We start from the raw sequence: 20,670 nt of genomic DNA on the forward strand, positions 1-20,670 counted from the left end.
GGTGTTGCATCCGTGACAACAGTGCTTTACACCATTGAGCTACCAGTCTTTTGCCTCAACTGACTGTGATATGATAGCTAAGTAGAGTATACTTTAGCACATCACTAAGGTATGCTATGACAGGGGAACCAGAGACACAGGTGTAGGTCAGTGAGTAAAAGCACTATATCGATCATCTGTAGGTTGTGAGTTCAACTCCCGACTTGTCTTTTACTTGTGGCATATCTACCTTCCAGGTGCACCTTGATGATGTCACAATGAGATCAGCATTGTGCTGCTTGCTACTTCCTCTTCCTGTGAACTGGAAGCCACATTCAGGTTTAATCTGTGTTTTGATTCTGTTTCTTGTTGTGAAGAATGAGCTGATTGTTGCAATGTTTTAAGACCAGGAGAGTGTTCTTTCGAGCAAGATATCACTTCTAAACTATCCTCTCTGAAATAATGTCTCTGGGAAATCGAGAGAAAGCTTATTGGATGACTTAGGGTGCCTTTCCTGCCAGTCTTTGTGGAAGTTAAACGAAGTTTATAAAAAGTCTATATGGTGTTCAAAGTCCTATCCTTTCCACTTCTAATAGGAGGTGAGTATGACATTCCTGTACAGCTTTCTGTGTAGCAGACATCTACCGGTTCCCACCATCCATACTGATAATGTAAGTTCAACACCCACTCAGTATGTTTCATTTTCTAGTTTTCCTTTGAAACATAACATATTTTTTTTCCTTGTATTAATGGTAAACTGTACAATTCTGATACTGTGTTTTAGTTATGTTTTTCATCATCCTATACTTATCAATGCTTGAATGTGTGATAATAAAGAGTATATATAAAGTATAATTTAAAAAAAAAACAAATAAGAAAAAAAAAACTCGTACTCACGTCTATCACGGGTCCATTGGAGACGTTTCAGAAACCTGCGTCTATTTTGCGCACGTCTATTTTGCGCGACGAGGGACGTCTATTTTGAGCACGTCTATTTTGGGCGACGAGGGACGTCTATTTTGCGCACGTATATTTTGCGGGACGTCTATCTCACGCCTAAATATAGTTAATTGGTATTTACGTTTACCGGACGTCCAAAGCACGCCTAAGTTAAACGTACTAATAGAGAATTTACTCCTGAATGTCCACAACCCAACATTCTTTCAAAAATGATGAAGACTTGGAGAAAATATTTTAGTGTCGTAACAATTTTGAAACCGGCACCAAAGTGTGATTGACATGCGATTGGAGGCCACTTTTAAGGCTGCTGCCGATATCAATGCCAGTTTGAGAATCCAGGCCTATATGAATAGATAAGCTCCGAAACTTGTTGCTGGTGTGTTGTCATCCTGACAGTGTCCAATCCCAGCTAGTTCCTAGCGCAGAAAACCCTAGAAAAGTTTTTTGTGCATGTCTCATATTTCCCAGCTACTGTATACACTGTAAATACAGCCGTACATCTCCTACTCAGTTGTGTGGCTGAATGATCAACTGTCTATGGAGAACTACTATAACAGGTATGCAACTTCAATGGAGAGAGGAGAGAGAGAGATGGACTTGGGGAAGATGATGGAGGGAGAGAGGAAGAGAAGGACTTGGGGAGCAGGGCAAAATGGGGAGAGTAAGAGATGATAAACAATTGCAGACCATTCAAAGCACAGCCCTCAAACTGATCTACTCACTAAGCAAATATGACCACATCACCACTAGACTCACATTGGCTCCCAATGCAAGCATAAATATTACTTAAATTTTACAGTCATCTACACAAAGCCCTAAATTGTGCTGCCCCCAAATACCTGAATGAACTCCTCATCTGGAACAACTCAACCAGACTAAGAAGAACTCAGATAGCTTTAACTAACCACCATTCAAGGGCACACCACAAAATATATATATATTTGATGGCCTACTAGCAACACAAGCAGTGAAACATGACCATCACCTCTCCAACCTGCTAATAACACCATCAGACCACAAAACCCTCCAAAGGGAAATAAAAGCTCTACTGTTCAGAAAATTTGGCAGAACAACTTAATGCAGAATCAAAATTTAGCACTATGCCTGTAATCAACACAACTCAACACAGCATCGCATTTCTCTCTGTTCCTGCAACTTGTACTTTTACCCTGGGCCTGTAACTCATACTATACCCTGTTCCTTCTGGTAATGTCCAGTTTATATCTTTTGTAATCCGCCTAGAACTACAAGGCTAAGGTGGAATATAAATCACTAATGTAATGTAGTGCTAATATAATGTAATGCTGAATCACTAATGTAATGTAGTGCTTATCTTGGGATTGGTTGCATGGAATGTTGCTCCTACACTTCTCCCTCTGTATTTATGGTTTCAGCATTCACGGTTTCGATTATTCATGGATTTTAGCTTGCTAAGAACATAAGAATTGCTGCTCCTGGGTCAGACCAGTGATACATCGTGCCCAACAGTCCGCTCCCGCGGTGGCCCCCAGATCAAAGACCAGTGCCCTATCTGGCTCCTCCCTCCAAATTACATCAGCTTGCATAGAGAAATTGCTGATTTCAACCGTTCACAGAGAAAATCACTGATTCCCAGTACTTTCTTCACCATGTTTTGCCTCTCCTTCAGGAACAGACCAGGTCTCCCACCATGTTATTCACGGTTTTTCTATATTCACGATAGATTTTAATAGAATAACATATGAAAAAGTTATTTGTGTTTTTTCTGTATTTGTGGTTCTTTTAATCCCCTATCACAGCGAATACGGAGGGAAAAGTGTATTTGGGGTTTTGCAAGGGACTTATGACCAGTGGCCTAGAGGTGAGGAAAGCAATGAGGTTGAAGAGCAGCTCTGCAAAACGGTGTATGATAGAGGCCATGTGGGTGAGTTAGCAGTGGAAAAGACAGCATCAGAAAGAGAAAAAAAGACCAAAAGAGATACAATATTAAGAACACTAAAGGAGTGGCTCAAAGGATTGTTAGAGTTCTTGGTACAGTATTTGGAGAGTACACTAAAAGGGGGGAGGGCTATATTTTACATTTCAGTGCTTCACTTTTTATTGTGCACTTATTGCATCTCGTTATTTATATTTTATCTCTATGCTACTGATGATATTTTATGGATATGTAATTTATTATATATGATTTGTTATTTTAAATATTTAGACCCTGATTCTACAAACAGTTCTTAACTTGGTAGGTGCCATTCAAAATTAGATGCCCTTTGCAGAATCACGCCTAGTGGCACGTAACTTGACTTAAGACATTAGTAGCCATCATAATGTTGGCTGACCCTGCCCCTAGCCATGCCTACTTTTCAGGTAAGGGCAAGTAGGCACCACGCCGATTTCTGTGAGAAACTTAAATGAATCATGTTTTAAATGGCTTGTAATGGTATTTTAAATTATCATGCCAATTAAGGCAATTAAAAATGTTTAACTTCTGTGTGGATTCTTTAAACTACCATTTACAGAATTGTGGCTACCAGAAAAGAAGACTTGTCTAATAAATTATCTCTAATCAAATTCACTTCTTAGGCTAACTGTGCTCTCAGATGCCTGCACTGTGTAATCATGAACAATTTTTTACAGTCTTTGCAGGACAGAGGTATCTTTCATCAAGCTCAGTGCCTGTGAACTTGAAAAAGTGCTAATACTCTGTGCTTGTAACTTATATAAAGTGCTTTATGTGCAGAATAAATAACTGAAACCGTCACTTATCTCTTTGTAACTCTGGTGCCGATATCTTGGTTGTAGCAATATAAAACTTATGCCTCTGTCCTGCAAAGACTGTAAAAAAGTGTTCATGATTATACAGTGCAGGCATCTGAGAGCATAGTTAGCCTATGAAGTGAATTCGATTAGAGATAATTTATTAGACAAGTCTGTTTGGATTATTGGACAATTCAGTTGACTTGTTTCCATTATGGGTAAATTTAGTGTAACCAGAAAAGAAGACCGGGGTTTTCAAGTCCTAAATTTCTAGCACCTACCTTTCAGGTCATAAGGTGACATTGTAGATGGGTTAACAGCGGCCAACTTGGGTGTACCCTCAAGCACCTCCATTGTTTTTAAACTAGATTTTAATTGATTTTAAATGGCATGGTGAATTATCATGCCTTTTATCACAAATTAAAACAATTAAGTTAATTAGCGGTAGAATATCTCTCACCGCCTAATTTAGGGCACACTATACAGAATTTGGGCCTCAATTGATATTTCTATTTAGTTATGAACTCCTGATGAAGGCCTTTTAGGCTGAATCACAATTCATGTTGATTCATCTAGTCATTCTACTGTTTTACTGTGGAGCAAGAGGTGTTGATTCTCAACTTGATGGAATAAATTTGTTCCTCTGTACAATATAGCCCCCCTCTGATTTCCATCCACTCTGTTGTTCACGTTGTTTGCTACCTGAAATTCATACATTGCTCACTTCACTATGAGGTAGCAAAAGAGTATCTGTCATTGGATCAAATTTAACACCCCTGCTTATTTTTACAGAGATTTTAAAGAACCCTCATTCCTTTATTTGCATCATACGTAACAGATTCCACGTTGCTATCAACATTTTTTTTTTTTTTGTAAATCTTTATTGACATTTCAAACTTTATAATGTAAACAATTGAAGAATCAGAAAAACTGTATGAAAATACATTGTTATCATCACAATTATTACATCATACGTAACAGACTCAACGTTGCTATCAACATTTTAGAAATAATTACATCAGGTGGTGCAGACTTTCTTTTGGATACACTTCAAATTGAATCACTTTGGGCTCCTTTTACTAAGGTGCGCTAGCGTTTTTAGCACACGCATAAGATAAGCGCACTAGCTGAAATATTACCGCCTGCTTAAAAGGAGGCCGAAGCGGCCAGCGCGCATGGCATTTTAGCATGTGCTATTCCACACGTTAAGGCCCTAATGCACCTTTGTAAAAGGAGCCCTTTATGCTAATACATCCCAGAAAGCAGCTATCTCAATCATTAGGACAGTTTTGCTTAGAAACAGACCCATTTGAAAGTATCAAAGATTTTAATTGTGAACTCACTGAAATGGCTCTAACAAAGAATTATTTTAGATTTCAGGATATTTAGGGCTCATTTTACGAAGCTGCATTAGCGTCTTTATCGCACGCACCTTTTTAGCGCGGGCTAACCCCTGCGCTAGCCGAAAAACTACCGCCTGCTCAAGAGGAGGTGGTAGCTTCAAATGCGGCTCGCAAATTAGCGCACTATTACGTGCGTTAAACCGCTAACGCGACTTCATAAAATGAGGCCTTAGTTTCAGAAAGTCGAAGGCACTGGAGTGGGAGCACAATGACCCCTGATATCCAAATTCTATGTTGCCAATTCTGAAGACCTATTTCTGTGTAACCAATTATATCCACAGAACATCACATTACAGAAAAGAGTAGAGGAGTGAAGTAGTGGTTAGAGCTGTTGCCTCAACAACTTGAAGTTGTGAGTTTAATCCCAACCTGCTCCTTATGACTCTGGTCAAGTCACTTAATCCCTCCACTGCCCCAGGTACTACAGTTAGATTGTGATCCTACCATGACAGATAGGAAAAATATTTAAGAGTGTTTGCTATTCAGTATATTGTAAACCACATTGGATGAATCTCTTCATGAAAAAGTTGGTTAATAAATAAATATATAAATGATGTGTGTAACCTTGAGCTCAGAGCTTTTTTTATATTCCAGTCACTGTGATTACAATAATCCAGGTATTCTGTGACAGCATCTGGATAGGAACTACCACTAAATAGGTTTTGGCATCAGCACTGGGGCTATCCATATATTTAGCCGCAATCTGGAAAGTCAATGTATATACATTTGGACTGTGTATCCTCCTTAGCTCTGCAAGTGCCTCTAAAATGGTCATAGGCAGCTGATATCCACAAAAAATTATCCATCTAGGGAAGCACCAAGATAATCTGGTGTTCAGGATATCTACTAGTACTTTTTGTTACTTAGTGCTACAAGACATATGTGGTGCTGTACATACTGTAGTATATGAAGGGTACTTTCTTTGTCCATGGGCTCACAATATAAAATGATTGGCCAATAGAGGATGAAGTGATTTGAACAGGCTCACAAGGAGCTGCAGCAGGAATAAAACCTTAACTATTAGTCAACTCCTCCATGAATGACATTGAATGCAAAACTATCACTATCATTATTTCTTATCAATTATAAGGCCCTATCAAACAAACATATATTAATTGTGAATATTCTGAAATCCTGACAGAATAGGTGTGTCCTGGTAACTAGCTTGAGAACCTCTTAGTGATATGGACCAGAAGTTCAAATTTTCAACATTTCTATTTAAACTGAGGATTACATATTTAGTGATCCTACATCAACAGAGATCTCCAATGAACATCAGAAATAAAGATCAAATGATAATGTATCTGTTTATCGGTGTCATGTCATGGCTTTGAATATTTCATCCAATTGTTTTTATTAGGTAATTTCTGTTGTTCTTATCAGGTCTCAACAGAATAATGTAGCATTTAGGGAAAAAGATACAACCCAACAGTCCAGCGCTGGAGGTCAGAATAGCAAATATTTCTACTGCCACCATGTACTTGCCCTTGGAGCTCAAGTATGCTGGGATGAAGGAGATCCAGACGCTGCAGAAGACTAGCATGCTGAAGGTGATATACTTGGCCTCATTGAAACTGTCAGGCAGATTTCTTGCTAGGAAAGCTACGATGAAGCTGACACCAGCCAGAAATCCCAGATAACCCAGAACACAATAAAATGCAATGGCAGATCCATCATTACATTCAATTAATATTTTTCCTGTTTCTAAGTCCATGTTAAAATAGGGGAATGGGGGAGCAGTGAACAACCAGGAAAGACACAAAATAATTTGAAGAAGGGAACAGGAAAGGACTATAGAAAGTGAGACCCTGGAACCCATCCATTTCCGGAGCTTGCTTCCTGGCTTGGTGGCATAAAAGGCCATTACCACAGTGATGGTTTTTGAAAGGATGGAGGACAGAGATATGGTGAAAGTGATCCCAAAAGCAGTCTGTCTGAGAATACAGGTCACCTTGTTTGGATGTCCCATGAATATTAATGAGCAGAGAAAGCAGAGCATGAGGGAGATAAAGAGAATATAGCTGAGGTTCCTGTTGTTAGCTTTCACTATGGGAGTGTCTTTGTAATAAATAAAGATTCCCAGGATGAAAACAGTGAGCAGATTGAAAAAAGTAGTTATGGAAGTCAATGCTATCCCCAAAGGTTCTTCATAGGATAGGAAGGTTATCACTTTTGGGATGCAGGAATCTCTTTTTTGATTGGGCCATTGGTCTTCTGGGCACTTCCAACAAGTGTCTTCATCTAAGAATGAAGAATATATTCTAAGTATCTCATAAATAGCATCAGTAAGGTTTGATACTTTCATTATCTGGAGTTATTAAAAAAAGAAAAACAAATTACAAAAAGCTGCTCTGGGACCTAAACCAACAACATCTGGATCTTGTGCTTATAGTTGACAACTTTAAACATTAGGCTGTTGATATAGGTTGAGGACAATTCAGCAAATTCTATAAATTGAGTCCTGATTTTAGATAGGGGTAGGCATCTTACCACTATCTAACAAGCCAATCAGGATGCATGGTTTCTAAAACAAAACCATGAGGCAGGCCACTTTTTTTATTGATTTATGAATTGTATTTTATCTTTTTTTTCTTACCCTCTCATATTTTGTTTTGTTAAATTGTATTAATTTTTGGTTCAATTAATGTGATTTTTTATTTTTACCCTGATTTTAAAGCTATGCATAAATCACATTGAAATTGGATTTTGCAATCAAATGTTTAAATAAACTTGAAACTTGAAACATCTGTCATGGGTGCAGGGAGACATGTCAGGACACTTAAGCTCACAACAAGGCTGGACTTGGGTGTGGTTTCACCCAGAAGTGGCCATGGGTGAGTTTAAGCACCCCTAATTATCTCCCTAGTGCTATGTTAGATGCCTGAAATGTAGGTTAGCATAATGTTTGCTTACATTTTAATTAGACTTGGCAACTGAGATGATTGTGGCAAGGACATCTCCCTTCCAGAATCAGCTGAGCAGTAATGGCAGGAGCCACCCCACAAAGTTGGTTGAAAGGATGGATTCTGTGACAAACCTACTGCATCCCCGAGGTTTATCACAGGGAAATATAGTAAAACATACAAACTCCAGTGCAGAAGGGCTGACCAGGTCAGTGCCCAAGAGAATAAGTCAGCTGACTTCCCTGTAAGCCTTGAGGAAGACGTGGAGACAGAACAAGAAAGCTTTGATTTACCTAAGTTAGTGTCTAAGCAAAAACAGAAATCTCTGCTCTCTTATTATCCAGTGCCTGGGAAGCAGAAGGCAGACAAGCAGTTTTCCCTGGGAGAAACGGTACAAGCAGAGGGAAGGAAATCCTCCACCCCTCTGAAGCTACAGGGGAGTGGTTTCTTCCCTCAGCTTAAAGTGAGGCTCTGTAGAGAGCTGAGGACAGAGGAAGGAACCAGGGGAGCCCTTGAGGCAGGAGCAGTGCAGAGACAGGGATCCCAGTGTGAGCTTGCCTGGAAGCAGCCAGGGCAGCTTGCTGAGTCCGATTGGGACATGAAGGAGGAACAGGTGGTGAACTCTCCTTCAGAATCGTATATTTCTGAACCTATGGTGATTGAGGAGAGTAATGCTCTGTTTGAAAGCCAGCCAGAACAAATGGAGGTAGCCTGAGAACTGTGAGTCCAAAAGGGATGATTTTTTTACCTTTCTGTTTCTTTTTTCCCTCACTGATAAACAGGGAAAGTGTTATGGCAGAAGCTGTAATATTGGAGATTGTAAAGTTTGCCTCCTGAATAACTGGCTGAGTAAAGCTCAAGAGCCTATACGGTTTTCCTGTACAAACCTTAGCTTAGCTGAAACAAATGCTGGGCAAAAAGACAGCCTGGAATTGCTCTGGTTGCTATAGCAACCTGTGAAAGGCAATTAGCCCTGCATGCCTTAGAAGTTTAGATAAAACTCTGACTAGAAGATTGCTCCATTTTTGCTTGTTAATTACAGCTCAAGCTTAGTGAGTGTTTTTCAGCTAGCCATCTTCAGCAGAACATTATTAAAGCTGAAAGGACTTTGGACTCTAATGGCAGATAGCCTGCATAAGTATAAGACTGGTGAAAAGAAATGATATGTTTTGTGATTTATTTGACAAAGCTCAGAGTAGAGTGAATGACATTTTGTTTTGAATAATTCTTTGTAAGTTTGTAAAGTTTCATGCCACCGGTGGAACCAGGATTGCATTATGTTGCTGAGGCCAATGGCCCAATAAAGCTTGTATTTTCACTAAGCCATTCAGAATACTGGATTTTCTCTAAAGGAACACACATAGGCTGTGCTAGGTAATAACCTAGGGGTGTCCAATTTGAAAGGTTCCCCTACTTCAAAGGGGCTCACGCCAGTATTTAAGGCATATGTCACTGCCAGGCTGCCTAAGGCGCTCAGCGGAAGCACAGATGGTGAAAATGCCAACTCCTTCCCATCAGAACCCCTAAACCACCACCCACAAAGTAAGCCAGGCAGGATGTCCACTTCCTCCTGCCCCAGAACCCCCCAAAGCATGCTGGGCAGGAGGGATGAGCACTCATTCCTGCCACCATCCCCCAAACTTGAACTCCCAAAAATCTAGCCACCCAAATCTGAACCCCTTAACTCCCACAAGGCTCAGGACCCCAATCCTACACTTCTAACTCTACCTCCAACCCCCATAACCATCGGTTGAATTTTCAACCAGAGGGATTATTGCCACCTCTGGCTGGCTGGCCTGCCTCTCCAAAATGATGGGCCTTCCCCTTCTCAGTGCATTCTGGGATATAGTGAAAGTGGCTTAAGATTCCAGTTGGCCTAGATGCCTAAGGCCCCTTCATATAGGAGGGGTCTTAGGCATATGAGCCAATCAAAACCTTAGAACCCTCCCCGGTGTATCCCAGAATACATCTAGAAGGGTAAGACCCCTATTTTGGAGTGATGGGTCAGCCATTTGGAGGGTGTGAGTATACCTACAGCCAGACATTCAACTGCATCCTTCCAACGCAGCTTGCCTCAGGAGTGATAGCTCCAGGACAGGAGGGAGTAGGCATGCCTCCTTCCTGGCTTGTTTTTGGGGGTTCCAGGGTGGAATGAGTGGGAATCTGTCCTGCCTGGATTATTTTGTGGGTGGGGGTCAAATGTTCTGGTGGGAGAGAGTAGACATTCCTCCTGCTGGTCGGATATGTGTGGGTGTTCGGGGGATGATGGCAAGGGATCAAGTGAAATTCGCTAACCAGTACCTATGACATGAGCACTGGTTAGATAATTGGTCCAGTTAGGTGGTGTTGGGTATCTGCTTCTTAGGGAAGACATGATTCTGTATAGGACACCAGTGTGCGATTCTCCGCTGCTTCTTAGGTGTCTGCAGAATTTGGTGTCCCATACAGAATCTATCCCTATGTGACTATATTATAATATGGATTTTCTTCTGCTGCCTCTAATCCATCCATGTGACTTCTTTTGTCTGTTTGTAATTTAGACATTTCTGTTTTTAAAATAAATGTTCATGCAGATGTTTCCATCATATGGACATCCATCTCACATGTATTTTAGAACAGGCTATATTCTGGATGACCATGTTATGACTTGGACATCCTTTCTTAAAATGCCATTATGGGCTCCTTTTACTAAACTACGCTAGTGGTTTTAGCGTGCGCGCTAGACACAAACGCCTCCATTGAGCTGGTGTTAGTTTTTCTGCGTAGTGGGGGCCGCGCGCACTAATCTGTAGCGTGCACTAAAAACACTAGCACAGCTTAGTAAAAGGAGCCCTATTTGTTGGATAGAGGACACTGATATTGATATCTGATCATCTTCAACATTTAAGTCTCTAAATATTTTTTTTGTGGAAGGAACCAATATTAGCTTAACACTAATAATATTGAAACAGAAACATGACATGAAGATAAAAGCCAAATGGCCCATCCAGTCTGCCCTTTGTCATCAGTCCAGAAAAGTTTTCATGGAAAGATTAGACAAAATGTCAGGATAGATAGATATAGTCGTGAATGTTGGAGGTGATTGGATGTTGACCATCTAATGAGGTTGTTTATTTTTAGACAGGGGACCATAATTGATGCCAATTTATCTCAATCTCCAAATAAATATAATGCCAATTAAACTGTGGATTAGTCAAGGTTTCTGTGACTTTGTCTCTTGCTTAATTTCACAGAGATGAAGCATCATAAAGCATCTATAGCCTTGTGTTGACCACATGTTCCATGATATCACCCACCGGTTTGGTTGGAGATCTCTCCCTCTGCACATGGAATACAGTCATAGCAGCAGGTGGGCTCACCTTCCCTGGGTAATTTTCTGTAACCAGGATGGCAACTTGAGCTACACCTGGACTGTGGAGGTGTCTAAGGATTAAGAAAACAAGTTACATAATTTTATTTGATGCTGGAATGTAATTTAGCAAAAGCAATATTCTTTTACTGACCACTATATCAGAAATTGTATTTGATTAAAAACCCAGAGAGGTTAGTTTACAAAAAATTTATCTATCTAACTATATCTCAGTCAGACTTTCTGAAAATATTCCAGTCTGGAGCAGCTAATGGTCACTATTGATTTTTAATTTTCAAGTAGAAGGTTTGCTGGAGGAATTTAGTTTAGAGCAAAAGCAACCAGCTAACTTAAATTTTTAGGTCTCACCTGTTAAAGTTTATAACTAGCTAACTTGAAGTCTACAAACAGCAGCCATAACTTTAGTTGTATTATCAATGGCTAAATCTATGTAGGTTTTTAGCTTTAACTCAGTCAGTCCACTTGTGGCTGGAAAGTCTCTTAAATCTATCTGATAAGGATCAAACATGGAAAAGATGTTCTACTCTTTTTTGGTTCATTTGGCTTTTTATGAGATTTATAGAAATTTATTTTGGTTCATTTCATATATTTATGTTAATGTTTATATTTATTAAAATCTTTATATACCGTATATACAGCCAAAAAGGATCAAAGCTGTTTACAATATAATTCAATCAAAATTAAGAAAATAACTCAATTTATTATTTATTATTTATTTATTTATATTTATTACATATATAACAAAATTTAAGTACATCAATAAATGCACAAGGAAAAAAATAAAAATAAAACTATCACTGATCAAGTCCACATCAATGAGGCTGACTAGCACCTAAAACATAAGGAAAAAATCCAATGAACATTATCGCAAAGAGGCAAATTAAGGCCAAAACTTGAAAAGCCTCCTCTTCAGAGCTGCTCCACTCTTGTCAAGAGCTTCCCCAACTAATCTCCCACTGCCACTGCAATGGAAGAAGTTGGGCCTGGCATGGGAGACCAGCTATGCCCCCCAACAGCTCTTGTTGATTTAACTTTTACTTTTAAAAAAAGCCTCCTCTTCAGGGCAGCTCTACTCTTGTCAGGAGCTGCCCCAACTGATCATCCACTGCTGCTGTAAGGGATAGGAGTTGGGCTAGGCCTGGAAGACCAGCTCGCCCCTCCCCTAACAGCCCTTGCTGCTCTAACTTTGAAAAGCCTCCTCTTCAGTGCAGCTCTGCTCTTCAAATACCAATCTCTTGGTCATTCTCTCCATTTCCATAATAAGGCTGGACTCTTCTTGCTCCTTGGCTTCCAGTGTGTATCCCCTACTCTCTAGAGTCAGATCCATACTCTTCTATGTTCTGAACTTTCCAGAAAGAAATTCTATACTTTATTCAACATGTGTTTTTATTTTTTCCAAAAGGCCTACCAATAGCTCCACTTGTTAGTTCCTTCTTTTTCTATCCATCAGTGTGGTTTAGGGCTCCTTTTACTAAGGTGCGCTAGTGTTATTAATGCACGCACAAGATTAGCACGTGCTATTCCGCGCGTTAAGGCCTTAATGCACCTTTGTAAAAGGAGCCCTTAGTCTATTACACTCTGTTTCCTTAGTCTATTACACTCTGATCCCTCCCTGTGCATGATTAATTAAAATGTATAAACTATTTTTTCTTGTACTATAATAATCCTCTCATATGATTTTGTCTATACCTCATTGTCTTAGTTAAGTAGTCAATGATATGTAATTCTTACATGTCTGACTATGACCTGGTTCTGTACATTACCCTGATGCATCAATAAATATTGGAATATTAAATGCCAATAAGTAAAATAAATAGATTTATAAAGAAAGTCTCTGCATTTGAATACCATATAAGCACATAAATTACTAGACTACTGGAATAAACACACATATTTATCTATTTATTACTGACTTTTTAAAGAAATCCACCTGGTACATATTGTTTGCAAGGGTGAACTCATGAATAATACAAAGAAAGATGAATACAGTGGTACCTTAGATTATGAGCATAATCCATTCCAGGAGCATGCTCGTAATCCAAAATGCTCATTTATCAAAGCGAGTTTCCCCATAGGAAATAATAGAAACTCACTTTGATACGTTCCCACCCTTCAAGGCCAGTGGCGCTGCTTTATCCCCCCCAATGAGAACCGGCATTGCTCCCCCCGAAGGCCCCCCCGCGATCCGACACCCTACCACCGCGATCTGCCCCCCTGCCGCGATTTGAAGATTATAATTTTTTTAAATAAATAAACATGAGGCATGGTTTCTACATATTTCATTATGTTCTCTACATATTTCATTATGTTACATATTTCTCTACTCAACATATTTCATTATGTTCTAATGTTAATTGATTCTGACCTCAGTGAAGTCACTATCCCACACGATGGCATCATCATCAATCATGAAATCCTGTCCTGACGGAGCATTAGGATTATAATTACCAACAACATCATTCTTACATGTTCTGTTGGGTAGATAGACAATGTTTATGATATTGTATCCAATGGTGAGGCTTCCATTCTCATCAAAAAATATCTCTTCACCAAGACCATTCTTAAAATGGACACTCTTCAGATAATGATGAAGCTTAAGAATATAGGGTAAAATTTTGATATTTTCGGGTTAACCATGTGAATTCAAGCACACATAAAAACAAAATTAATTTCCTTTTTCAAATTATTCTGAAGGATAATTTTTATATTGTTTGTATAGCTGCAAAGTCTGTGGATTCTTTTTACCTGTGGATGTTCACTTTGAAATTCAATAAGGCAACAAATGCCCACAGACGCTTGCACCTGACTTTCTTATGAACACTTTTTATACTAAAACATCAACTAGTTTGGAAAACAATATGTGTCATATTTCAATCCTTAGCCTAATGCTTGTCTTTGGAATGCCTCTCTCAAATGTAGGTAAAATTATAAATACAGAGGTCACGCTTAAATATTAGCTACATACTGTAAGAACAGTTTCCAAATGGACCATTTACAAAGGTTAATAGCTATTCAATTGCATATATAGGGGGAGAGTCTATAAAAGGCACAAATTTTACAAACTTAGGCCCAAATTCTATAAACAGTGCTGCTTGTTAGGCACCATTTTTTAATTGGTTTAATTGTGTTTAACTGATGTGCTAATTAATTGCATCATTTAAAAGCAATTAAAATCTCATTACAAAAAAGATGGCTCCTCCACAAAAGGTGCTGAAACCCCATCTACAGAGGCACTTACTAGTGCCTAAGGGTAAAACAGGTGTGGTTAATGCTTGAAGTACACTTAAGCATCAGTAGGTACCTCCGTAGTCATGAATATCATCACAGATAGGCGCTGTAAATGTAGGCCTACATTTCTGGCGCCTATCTGTGATATAGCTGTGATTCTAAAAATGGTGCCACTTTTGTGGGTGGCTGCTGATCATGGCACTGTTTTAGAACCTGTGCCTTAGCACTAAGTAATCTTTATACGAGGGTAATTTCATATATAATGCACACTATTTTTTTCATTTGCATGTTTGTTTTTCAAGTAGTTCTTTACAATCCTTCAATATAGTCTTCCTGCTTTGCAATGACTGAGTCCCAACAACCGGGAAGCTTCATTATTCCATCCATGACAGTGTTTTTTGTTCAGTTGCCGAATGGCTTGGGTACCAGCAGAAAAATGCTCTTCCTGAGATGCAAAACAATGTCCACTCATAGGTTGTTTCAACTTTGGAAAAAGTCAAAATCTTGTGGACTCATGTCTGGGCTGTAGGGAGTATGAGGTAGCACTTCCCAGCCATTTTTGTGTAGTTTTTCAGTGATTGGAGAGCTCTATGTTCCCCTCGGCCAAAACAATTTTGACAAGCTCAATCAAAAGTCAAACAAATGATTTTTGCTTATGATCAGGAAGGCATCATCAATACAGAAAAAGCTAAATGTGGAAGAAGTGTCATAGCAGTGTATTATCATGAATTTTTGCGAAAAATACGCAGAAAAATGCACAAAACTCAACCTCATTCTTCATGGCAATGCTCGCCCGCACATAGGGAATGTCATTGAAAAACTATACAAATACACCTGGAAGGTGTTACCTCATGTTCCTTACAGTCCAGACATGAGTCCACCAGACTTCGACCTTTTTCCAAAGTTGAAACAACCTATGCGTGGACATTGTTTTGCATCTCTGGAATAGCTTTTTTCCGCTGGTACCCAAGCCATTTGGCAACTGAACAAAAATGGTGCCTTGGACGGAATAATGAATCTTCCCAGACTTTGGGACTCAGTCATTGCAAAGCAGGGAGACTATTTTGAAGGATTGTAAAGAAATACTTTAAAAAAAAAATAAACATGTAAATTTAAAAAAGATAGTGTGCATTATTTGTAAAATGACCATCATAGAATAGTGCTTAGAATACTGAGCTTTGAACTCAACTTTGAACTTGAAGACTTGTACATGCAGAAAACTGGTGTATTTATTTATTGATATTTCCAATACTGCCTTTAACTGCCTTGTTGTAGAGTAAAACAGTTTATAATTTAAAATTCAACATAAAAGTAAAGGAACTACAAAATCTTTGATATGAAAGCATAGAGAGTCAACCAACCAAAGAGCACACATAATATTTGTATTCAGGTAAAGTCATCCAATATCAACCTCAGCAATTCAGTCATGACCATCAAATGCTCTTTGAAAGAACTACATCTTTAACTTTGTATTGAACAGTTTTAATGAGAGTTATCCCCTAATAGGCAAAGACAAAGAATTCCAAGTTGCAGCAGCCACAAAGAAAAATGCAGTGTAATATGTGCATTCTAGCTGGGCAGCATGAGGACTAGGTAAGACCAGTAAATGGTCATTAAGAATTCATTCTGGTGAGTATGGTACAAAAGAAAGCTCCCATTCCATGACAAATGGTCCAGACTATCTTCCATATGACTATCTCAGAAATTAATTAATTATTTCATGGGGTATGTTGGTTCATCTGATACAGATATCTGTAGTTTTGGAGTATGATCTCAACTATGTCCTGATTTAGGGGCCCTTTTATTTGTGCCACTTTTTAAGTAAAAAAACAAAATGAAACTGCAGAACAATGTACAAGATACAGAAATTTATTCAATAAAAATCATAAAAACATGAATAAACAGCATAAATAAAATAATTATATCCAAAAACTGGTCTATGTTCTCTTATGTACCAGACCCAAGATGGACCGTTTTTCAAAAAACACTTCTTCCTCAGGGGTCCAGGATAATCAGTACATAGAGTATCAAAAAGCCAAATGGATTAAAACAAACAAAAACTTGAATGAAACACTGGACCCCTGAGGAATATTTTTTTTTTTTTTCGAACATTGTCCATGTTGAGTCTGGTACATAAGAGAACAAAGACTGGTATTTGGATACAATTATTTTATTTATGCTGTTTATACATGTTTTTATGATTTTATTGAATAAATTCCTGTACCTTGTATATTGTTCTTCAATTTCATTCTGTTTTTTTGCTCCTGCATCTTCATTGCAGTTCCTGTTGGTTGTATTTTGTTTGGCCACTTTTTTGTATCCATGGAAAATGTCGAATACGAACCCTCCTTGAAATTGGGCCAGTTGTCATGGAATTGTCTGCATGTAAAAGGCCCTATTCTCTAACAATGAGCCTAAATTTAAAGTATGCCTCTGCCCTATCCATGCCCCTCCACTGGCAATGCCCCCTTATGAGTTACGCACATGACAATTTAAGCACACATATTCTATATACAGTGCCCATCCAAAATATGTACCCAACCAAATCAGCAAACAAGCAAATTAGAGTTTATAATTGGGTGCTAATTCAAACTGAATTACACCAATTCAAATTTGCATTTGCATCTTGCAATAAGTTATGTTATAACAATGGGTTTGTGCCCAAGTCCCATAGAGCACAACCCAAAAGAGAATGTGGACATGGTTGATGCTTTCTGCATTGTGATATTCAGTATATATCACTCTTTTTACAGTGATCCATTTTCTAACAAAGGATTTTACCTTCCAGGGCAAATAATCCAAAAAGTTCCTTTCTCTACTCCCCATAGAGTTGTTTTGAAACCCAGATCTGACCATGTCATGCAGTGCGTGTGCCAAAGCATACACAGCATTGTAAACACTATAGCTGCTTCCCAAGTATTTGGTGTTACAATGTGTTCCAAAGAATGTTGCTTCATTGATGACACAAGATCTCCTAATGTTCTTTTGGCAATGGCTGTCACACAGGTTATTCCACCATAATAAAGAAAAATAATCAAGTGGAAACAGTATATAATTTACCTCACGCACAAATTTTGAAAAACTTGGAATATTTTTTTTTGCAACTGTGAATGCCAAAGTGTTGTTCCTTACTTTTATGTCCAATTCATAACTCAAAGTGAAATCCTGTTCATATGTGGTGATCCAGACCTTTTTGGTTAAAATGAAATAATCTACCTTTTCAAACAGATTCAAGACATAATCCCTACTACAATAAAGAATGGTCACATTAGATGATGATGCATTGATTCTCTGATAAAGTTTGGAGATATCAGTTGGTGTGACATTGTCACGACTGATGACTTCTATGAATTCAAGGCAGCCTCCATTCTGCTCAATCCCTTCCTTTAGGATCTGGACAGCCCTAAGGCTCTTGTCTTCATAACATGCAAGAATACCAACCCAACTCCAGCCAAAATATTTCAGTAACTTGATTATTCCAGCACAGAGGTGCAGCTCACTGGGGACAGCCCGGTAAAAATAAGGAAACTTGACCGTGTCGCTCATTAAAAGACTTTGAGAGATGAAACTAATCTGTTGAAAAAGAGGTATTTAAGTGTCATCATCTTCATCATTGTGCCAAAAGCATTCAAAATCTCATGTATTTAAAGCAATATTTTGTACAGGATAGAAAGCTAAAAAAGGAAGATGATAAAATCACCTTCCATGAAATGGTATTACAGCTGGATTGAGCTCTGAATGAGCGTTGGTAAACTCAACCATTACTAACCAACAATACCATAACTCTCTACAGAGCTTGACGACTATTGGAAACTTTCCAGAATAATCTCTGCCATTCTACAAACCTCCTTTGGAGATGCACAGCAAAATACATTTCACCTGGTCTTAGAGTTTCTTTCAGAAATATATTTGCAGAAGATAATATGAAATTCAGTAATGGCATCTTGCAAAAGAATGTGATCCACCAATCAATACTCTATAGAAAGAGATCCAAAGGTTTTGGAGGGTGTTTTACTGCCACATGCATGCATCATTTTGCCTTGATTCACTTCATCCTATAAAAGGAGGAATGATGAATCCAGATCTGCCACAACCTCACCCAGATACAAATAAAAAGTGGAAATTCTTTCTTAGAACATAACCAAGAGCTAGTGAGTCAAGCTACTGCTGGAAGTAAATGCACAGTAGAACTTTATTAGCACAGAGCAAGAACAGTGACAGTGTTTTGGATTCATACTTGTATTAGGGGTCAAATTCTTATTTCAGCAATAGGATACCCTTTTATGCAAGCATTGACTTAAGTAAATTCAACCCATAACAGTTGATCTATAATTTGCTATGTGACTATTTCATCATATATGGGCCTCTGGATCATGATTAAGTTTAACCCTTTATTTGCCATTGTTGCTCAGAAGCAACATATATTTTTATGGTTCTTATGGGAGATCTACAAGTCCAAATGCATGTTACTTGGCACTGTTGCTCTGTTTCAACATCATTACATAAAGCAGCCATTTTCACCATCTGCTTACTAAAGGTTAAATATTTCTATAGTATATACATTAGTCTAGATGTACCAGTGCTGGCTGCTATCTATATATAAACTTTGAAGCCCGGATTATGTATAAGGCATCTGGTCTCAGAAGTCGTTGGGCATCCTATACAGAATCGGGCCTAAGGCTGCCTAAACTAAACTTGATTCTGTAACTGACGTACATGTTACAAACACTGGTTACAGAACCGGGTTATTGTAGACATGGCCACGACATATTGCAGCAAGGGATCTCCCTGCTGCAATAAGTATAGTGGCCATACGTGCAGCTGCCAGTCCCCTCCACAAATGAATGATGCAGGAGGGATGCCCAATTCCTCTTGCCCGAAAGACCCCCCAATGTACCTCACTGATTGCAGGAAGGAGAGTGCCCAACCACTTCTGTCAGAAGACCCCCACAATGTGCCCAAATGATTGACAGCAGGAGGTGCTCAACCCCCTCCTGTGTTAGGTGGCCTAAAGCACCTATGTTTCCTGTAGGTGCGATTCTTAACCTGGCACTGATACGTGACTGACATGCGATTGGCAGTCACTTTTAAGGCTGCCACTAATAATAATAATAACTTTATTTTTGTATACTGCAAATACCACAAGCAGTTCAGAGCGGTTTTCAGAGGAAAAGACTGTACACAGACAGCGATGTTACAGAAAATATTTTCAAATTACATTGGTAAGTCGAGAGAGGTTAGGTATATCTGGAAGAATATGAGGCATACAACAGTATTTTCGAGGTAGAACAAAGCAGGAAGGAGTTAGAGAAATTTATCAAAGAGATAGGTTTTAATTGATTTCCTAAAGGATTAGCAGATTGTTTTGTCGAAAAAGTCAATAATATCAGGAAAAATTTCATACCAAAACAACAATCCATCTCAACACTTGATCTTAATAGGCCTTCTTCTTTAAATTCGAAATGTTCCTATTTCAAACTTCCTAGTCTCAAAGACTTAGAATTAATAATTAAATCTGTTAACCTTAAAGGATCCCTTATAGAAACCATTCCTCCTATCACCATCAAAAAATATTTCTCTATCTTCGGTCCCTATATACATACTTTAATTACCTTTTGTTTGCAACATAGTATAGTTCCAACAGTCTGGAAAAAATCGACCATTTTACCTATTTTAAAGGATCAAAAAGTTGGTCCAGATGTAAAATCCAACTACAGGCCAATTGCTAACATCCCATATTTGGCAAAAATAACAGAAAAAATTGTATATAATCAATTATCAGAATACATAGAAAAAACCAATATATTGCACCCAAATCAAACCGGGTTTAGACAAAACCACTCTACAGAGCACTCTTTGATTGGGATGACTACAATGATACTGTATCATCTGGATCACCACTCCTCTGTTGTATTGATTTCTCTTGGTTTATCATCAGCCTTTGATACCATTGATCATACTCTTTTAATAGACAGACTTAACTCTATAGGTGTAACTGATCAAGTTCTTAGCTGGTTTACATCCTACCTTGAAAATCGCTCCTCTATAGTCACCTTTAACAATACTAACTCTAACAATTTCACATTATCTTACGGTA

At 38.5% G+C, this 20,670-nt stretch overlaps 1 protein-coding gene across 1 annotated transcript in view; it reads right to left on the minus strand.

Moving 5' to 3' along the window:
- Positions 1-20,670, minus strand: part of LOC117346228 (vomeronasal type-2 receptor 26-like) — a 45,834-nt gene that overhangs the window by 3,988 nt on the left and 21,176 nt on the right. Inside the window, exons 4-8 of the mRNA XM_033915632.1 lie at positions 17,355-18,146; positions 13,711-13,938; positions 11,272-11,398; positions 6,429-7,313; positions 313-350 (exon numbers count right to left, since the gene is read on the minus strand). Coding sequence (XP_033771523.1) covers positions 313-350; positions 6,429-7,313; positions 11,272-11,398; positions 13,711-13,938; positions 17,355-18,146 — 2,070 coding nt within the window. The remainder of the gene's footprint in view (positions 1-312; positions 351-6,428; positions 7,314-11,271; positions 11,399-13,710; positions 13,939-17,354; positions 18,147-20,670) is intronic.

This window comes from Geotrypetes seraphini, chromosome 12, assembly GCF_902459505.1.
Source record: "Geotrypetes seraphini chromosome 12, aGeoSer1.1, whole genome shotgun sequence".
NCBI classification, from domain to species: Eukaryota; Metazoa; Chordata; class Amphibia; order Gymnophiona; family Dermophiidae; genus Geotrypetes; species Geotrypetes seraphini.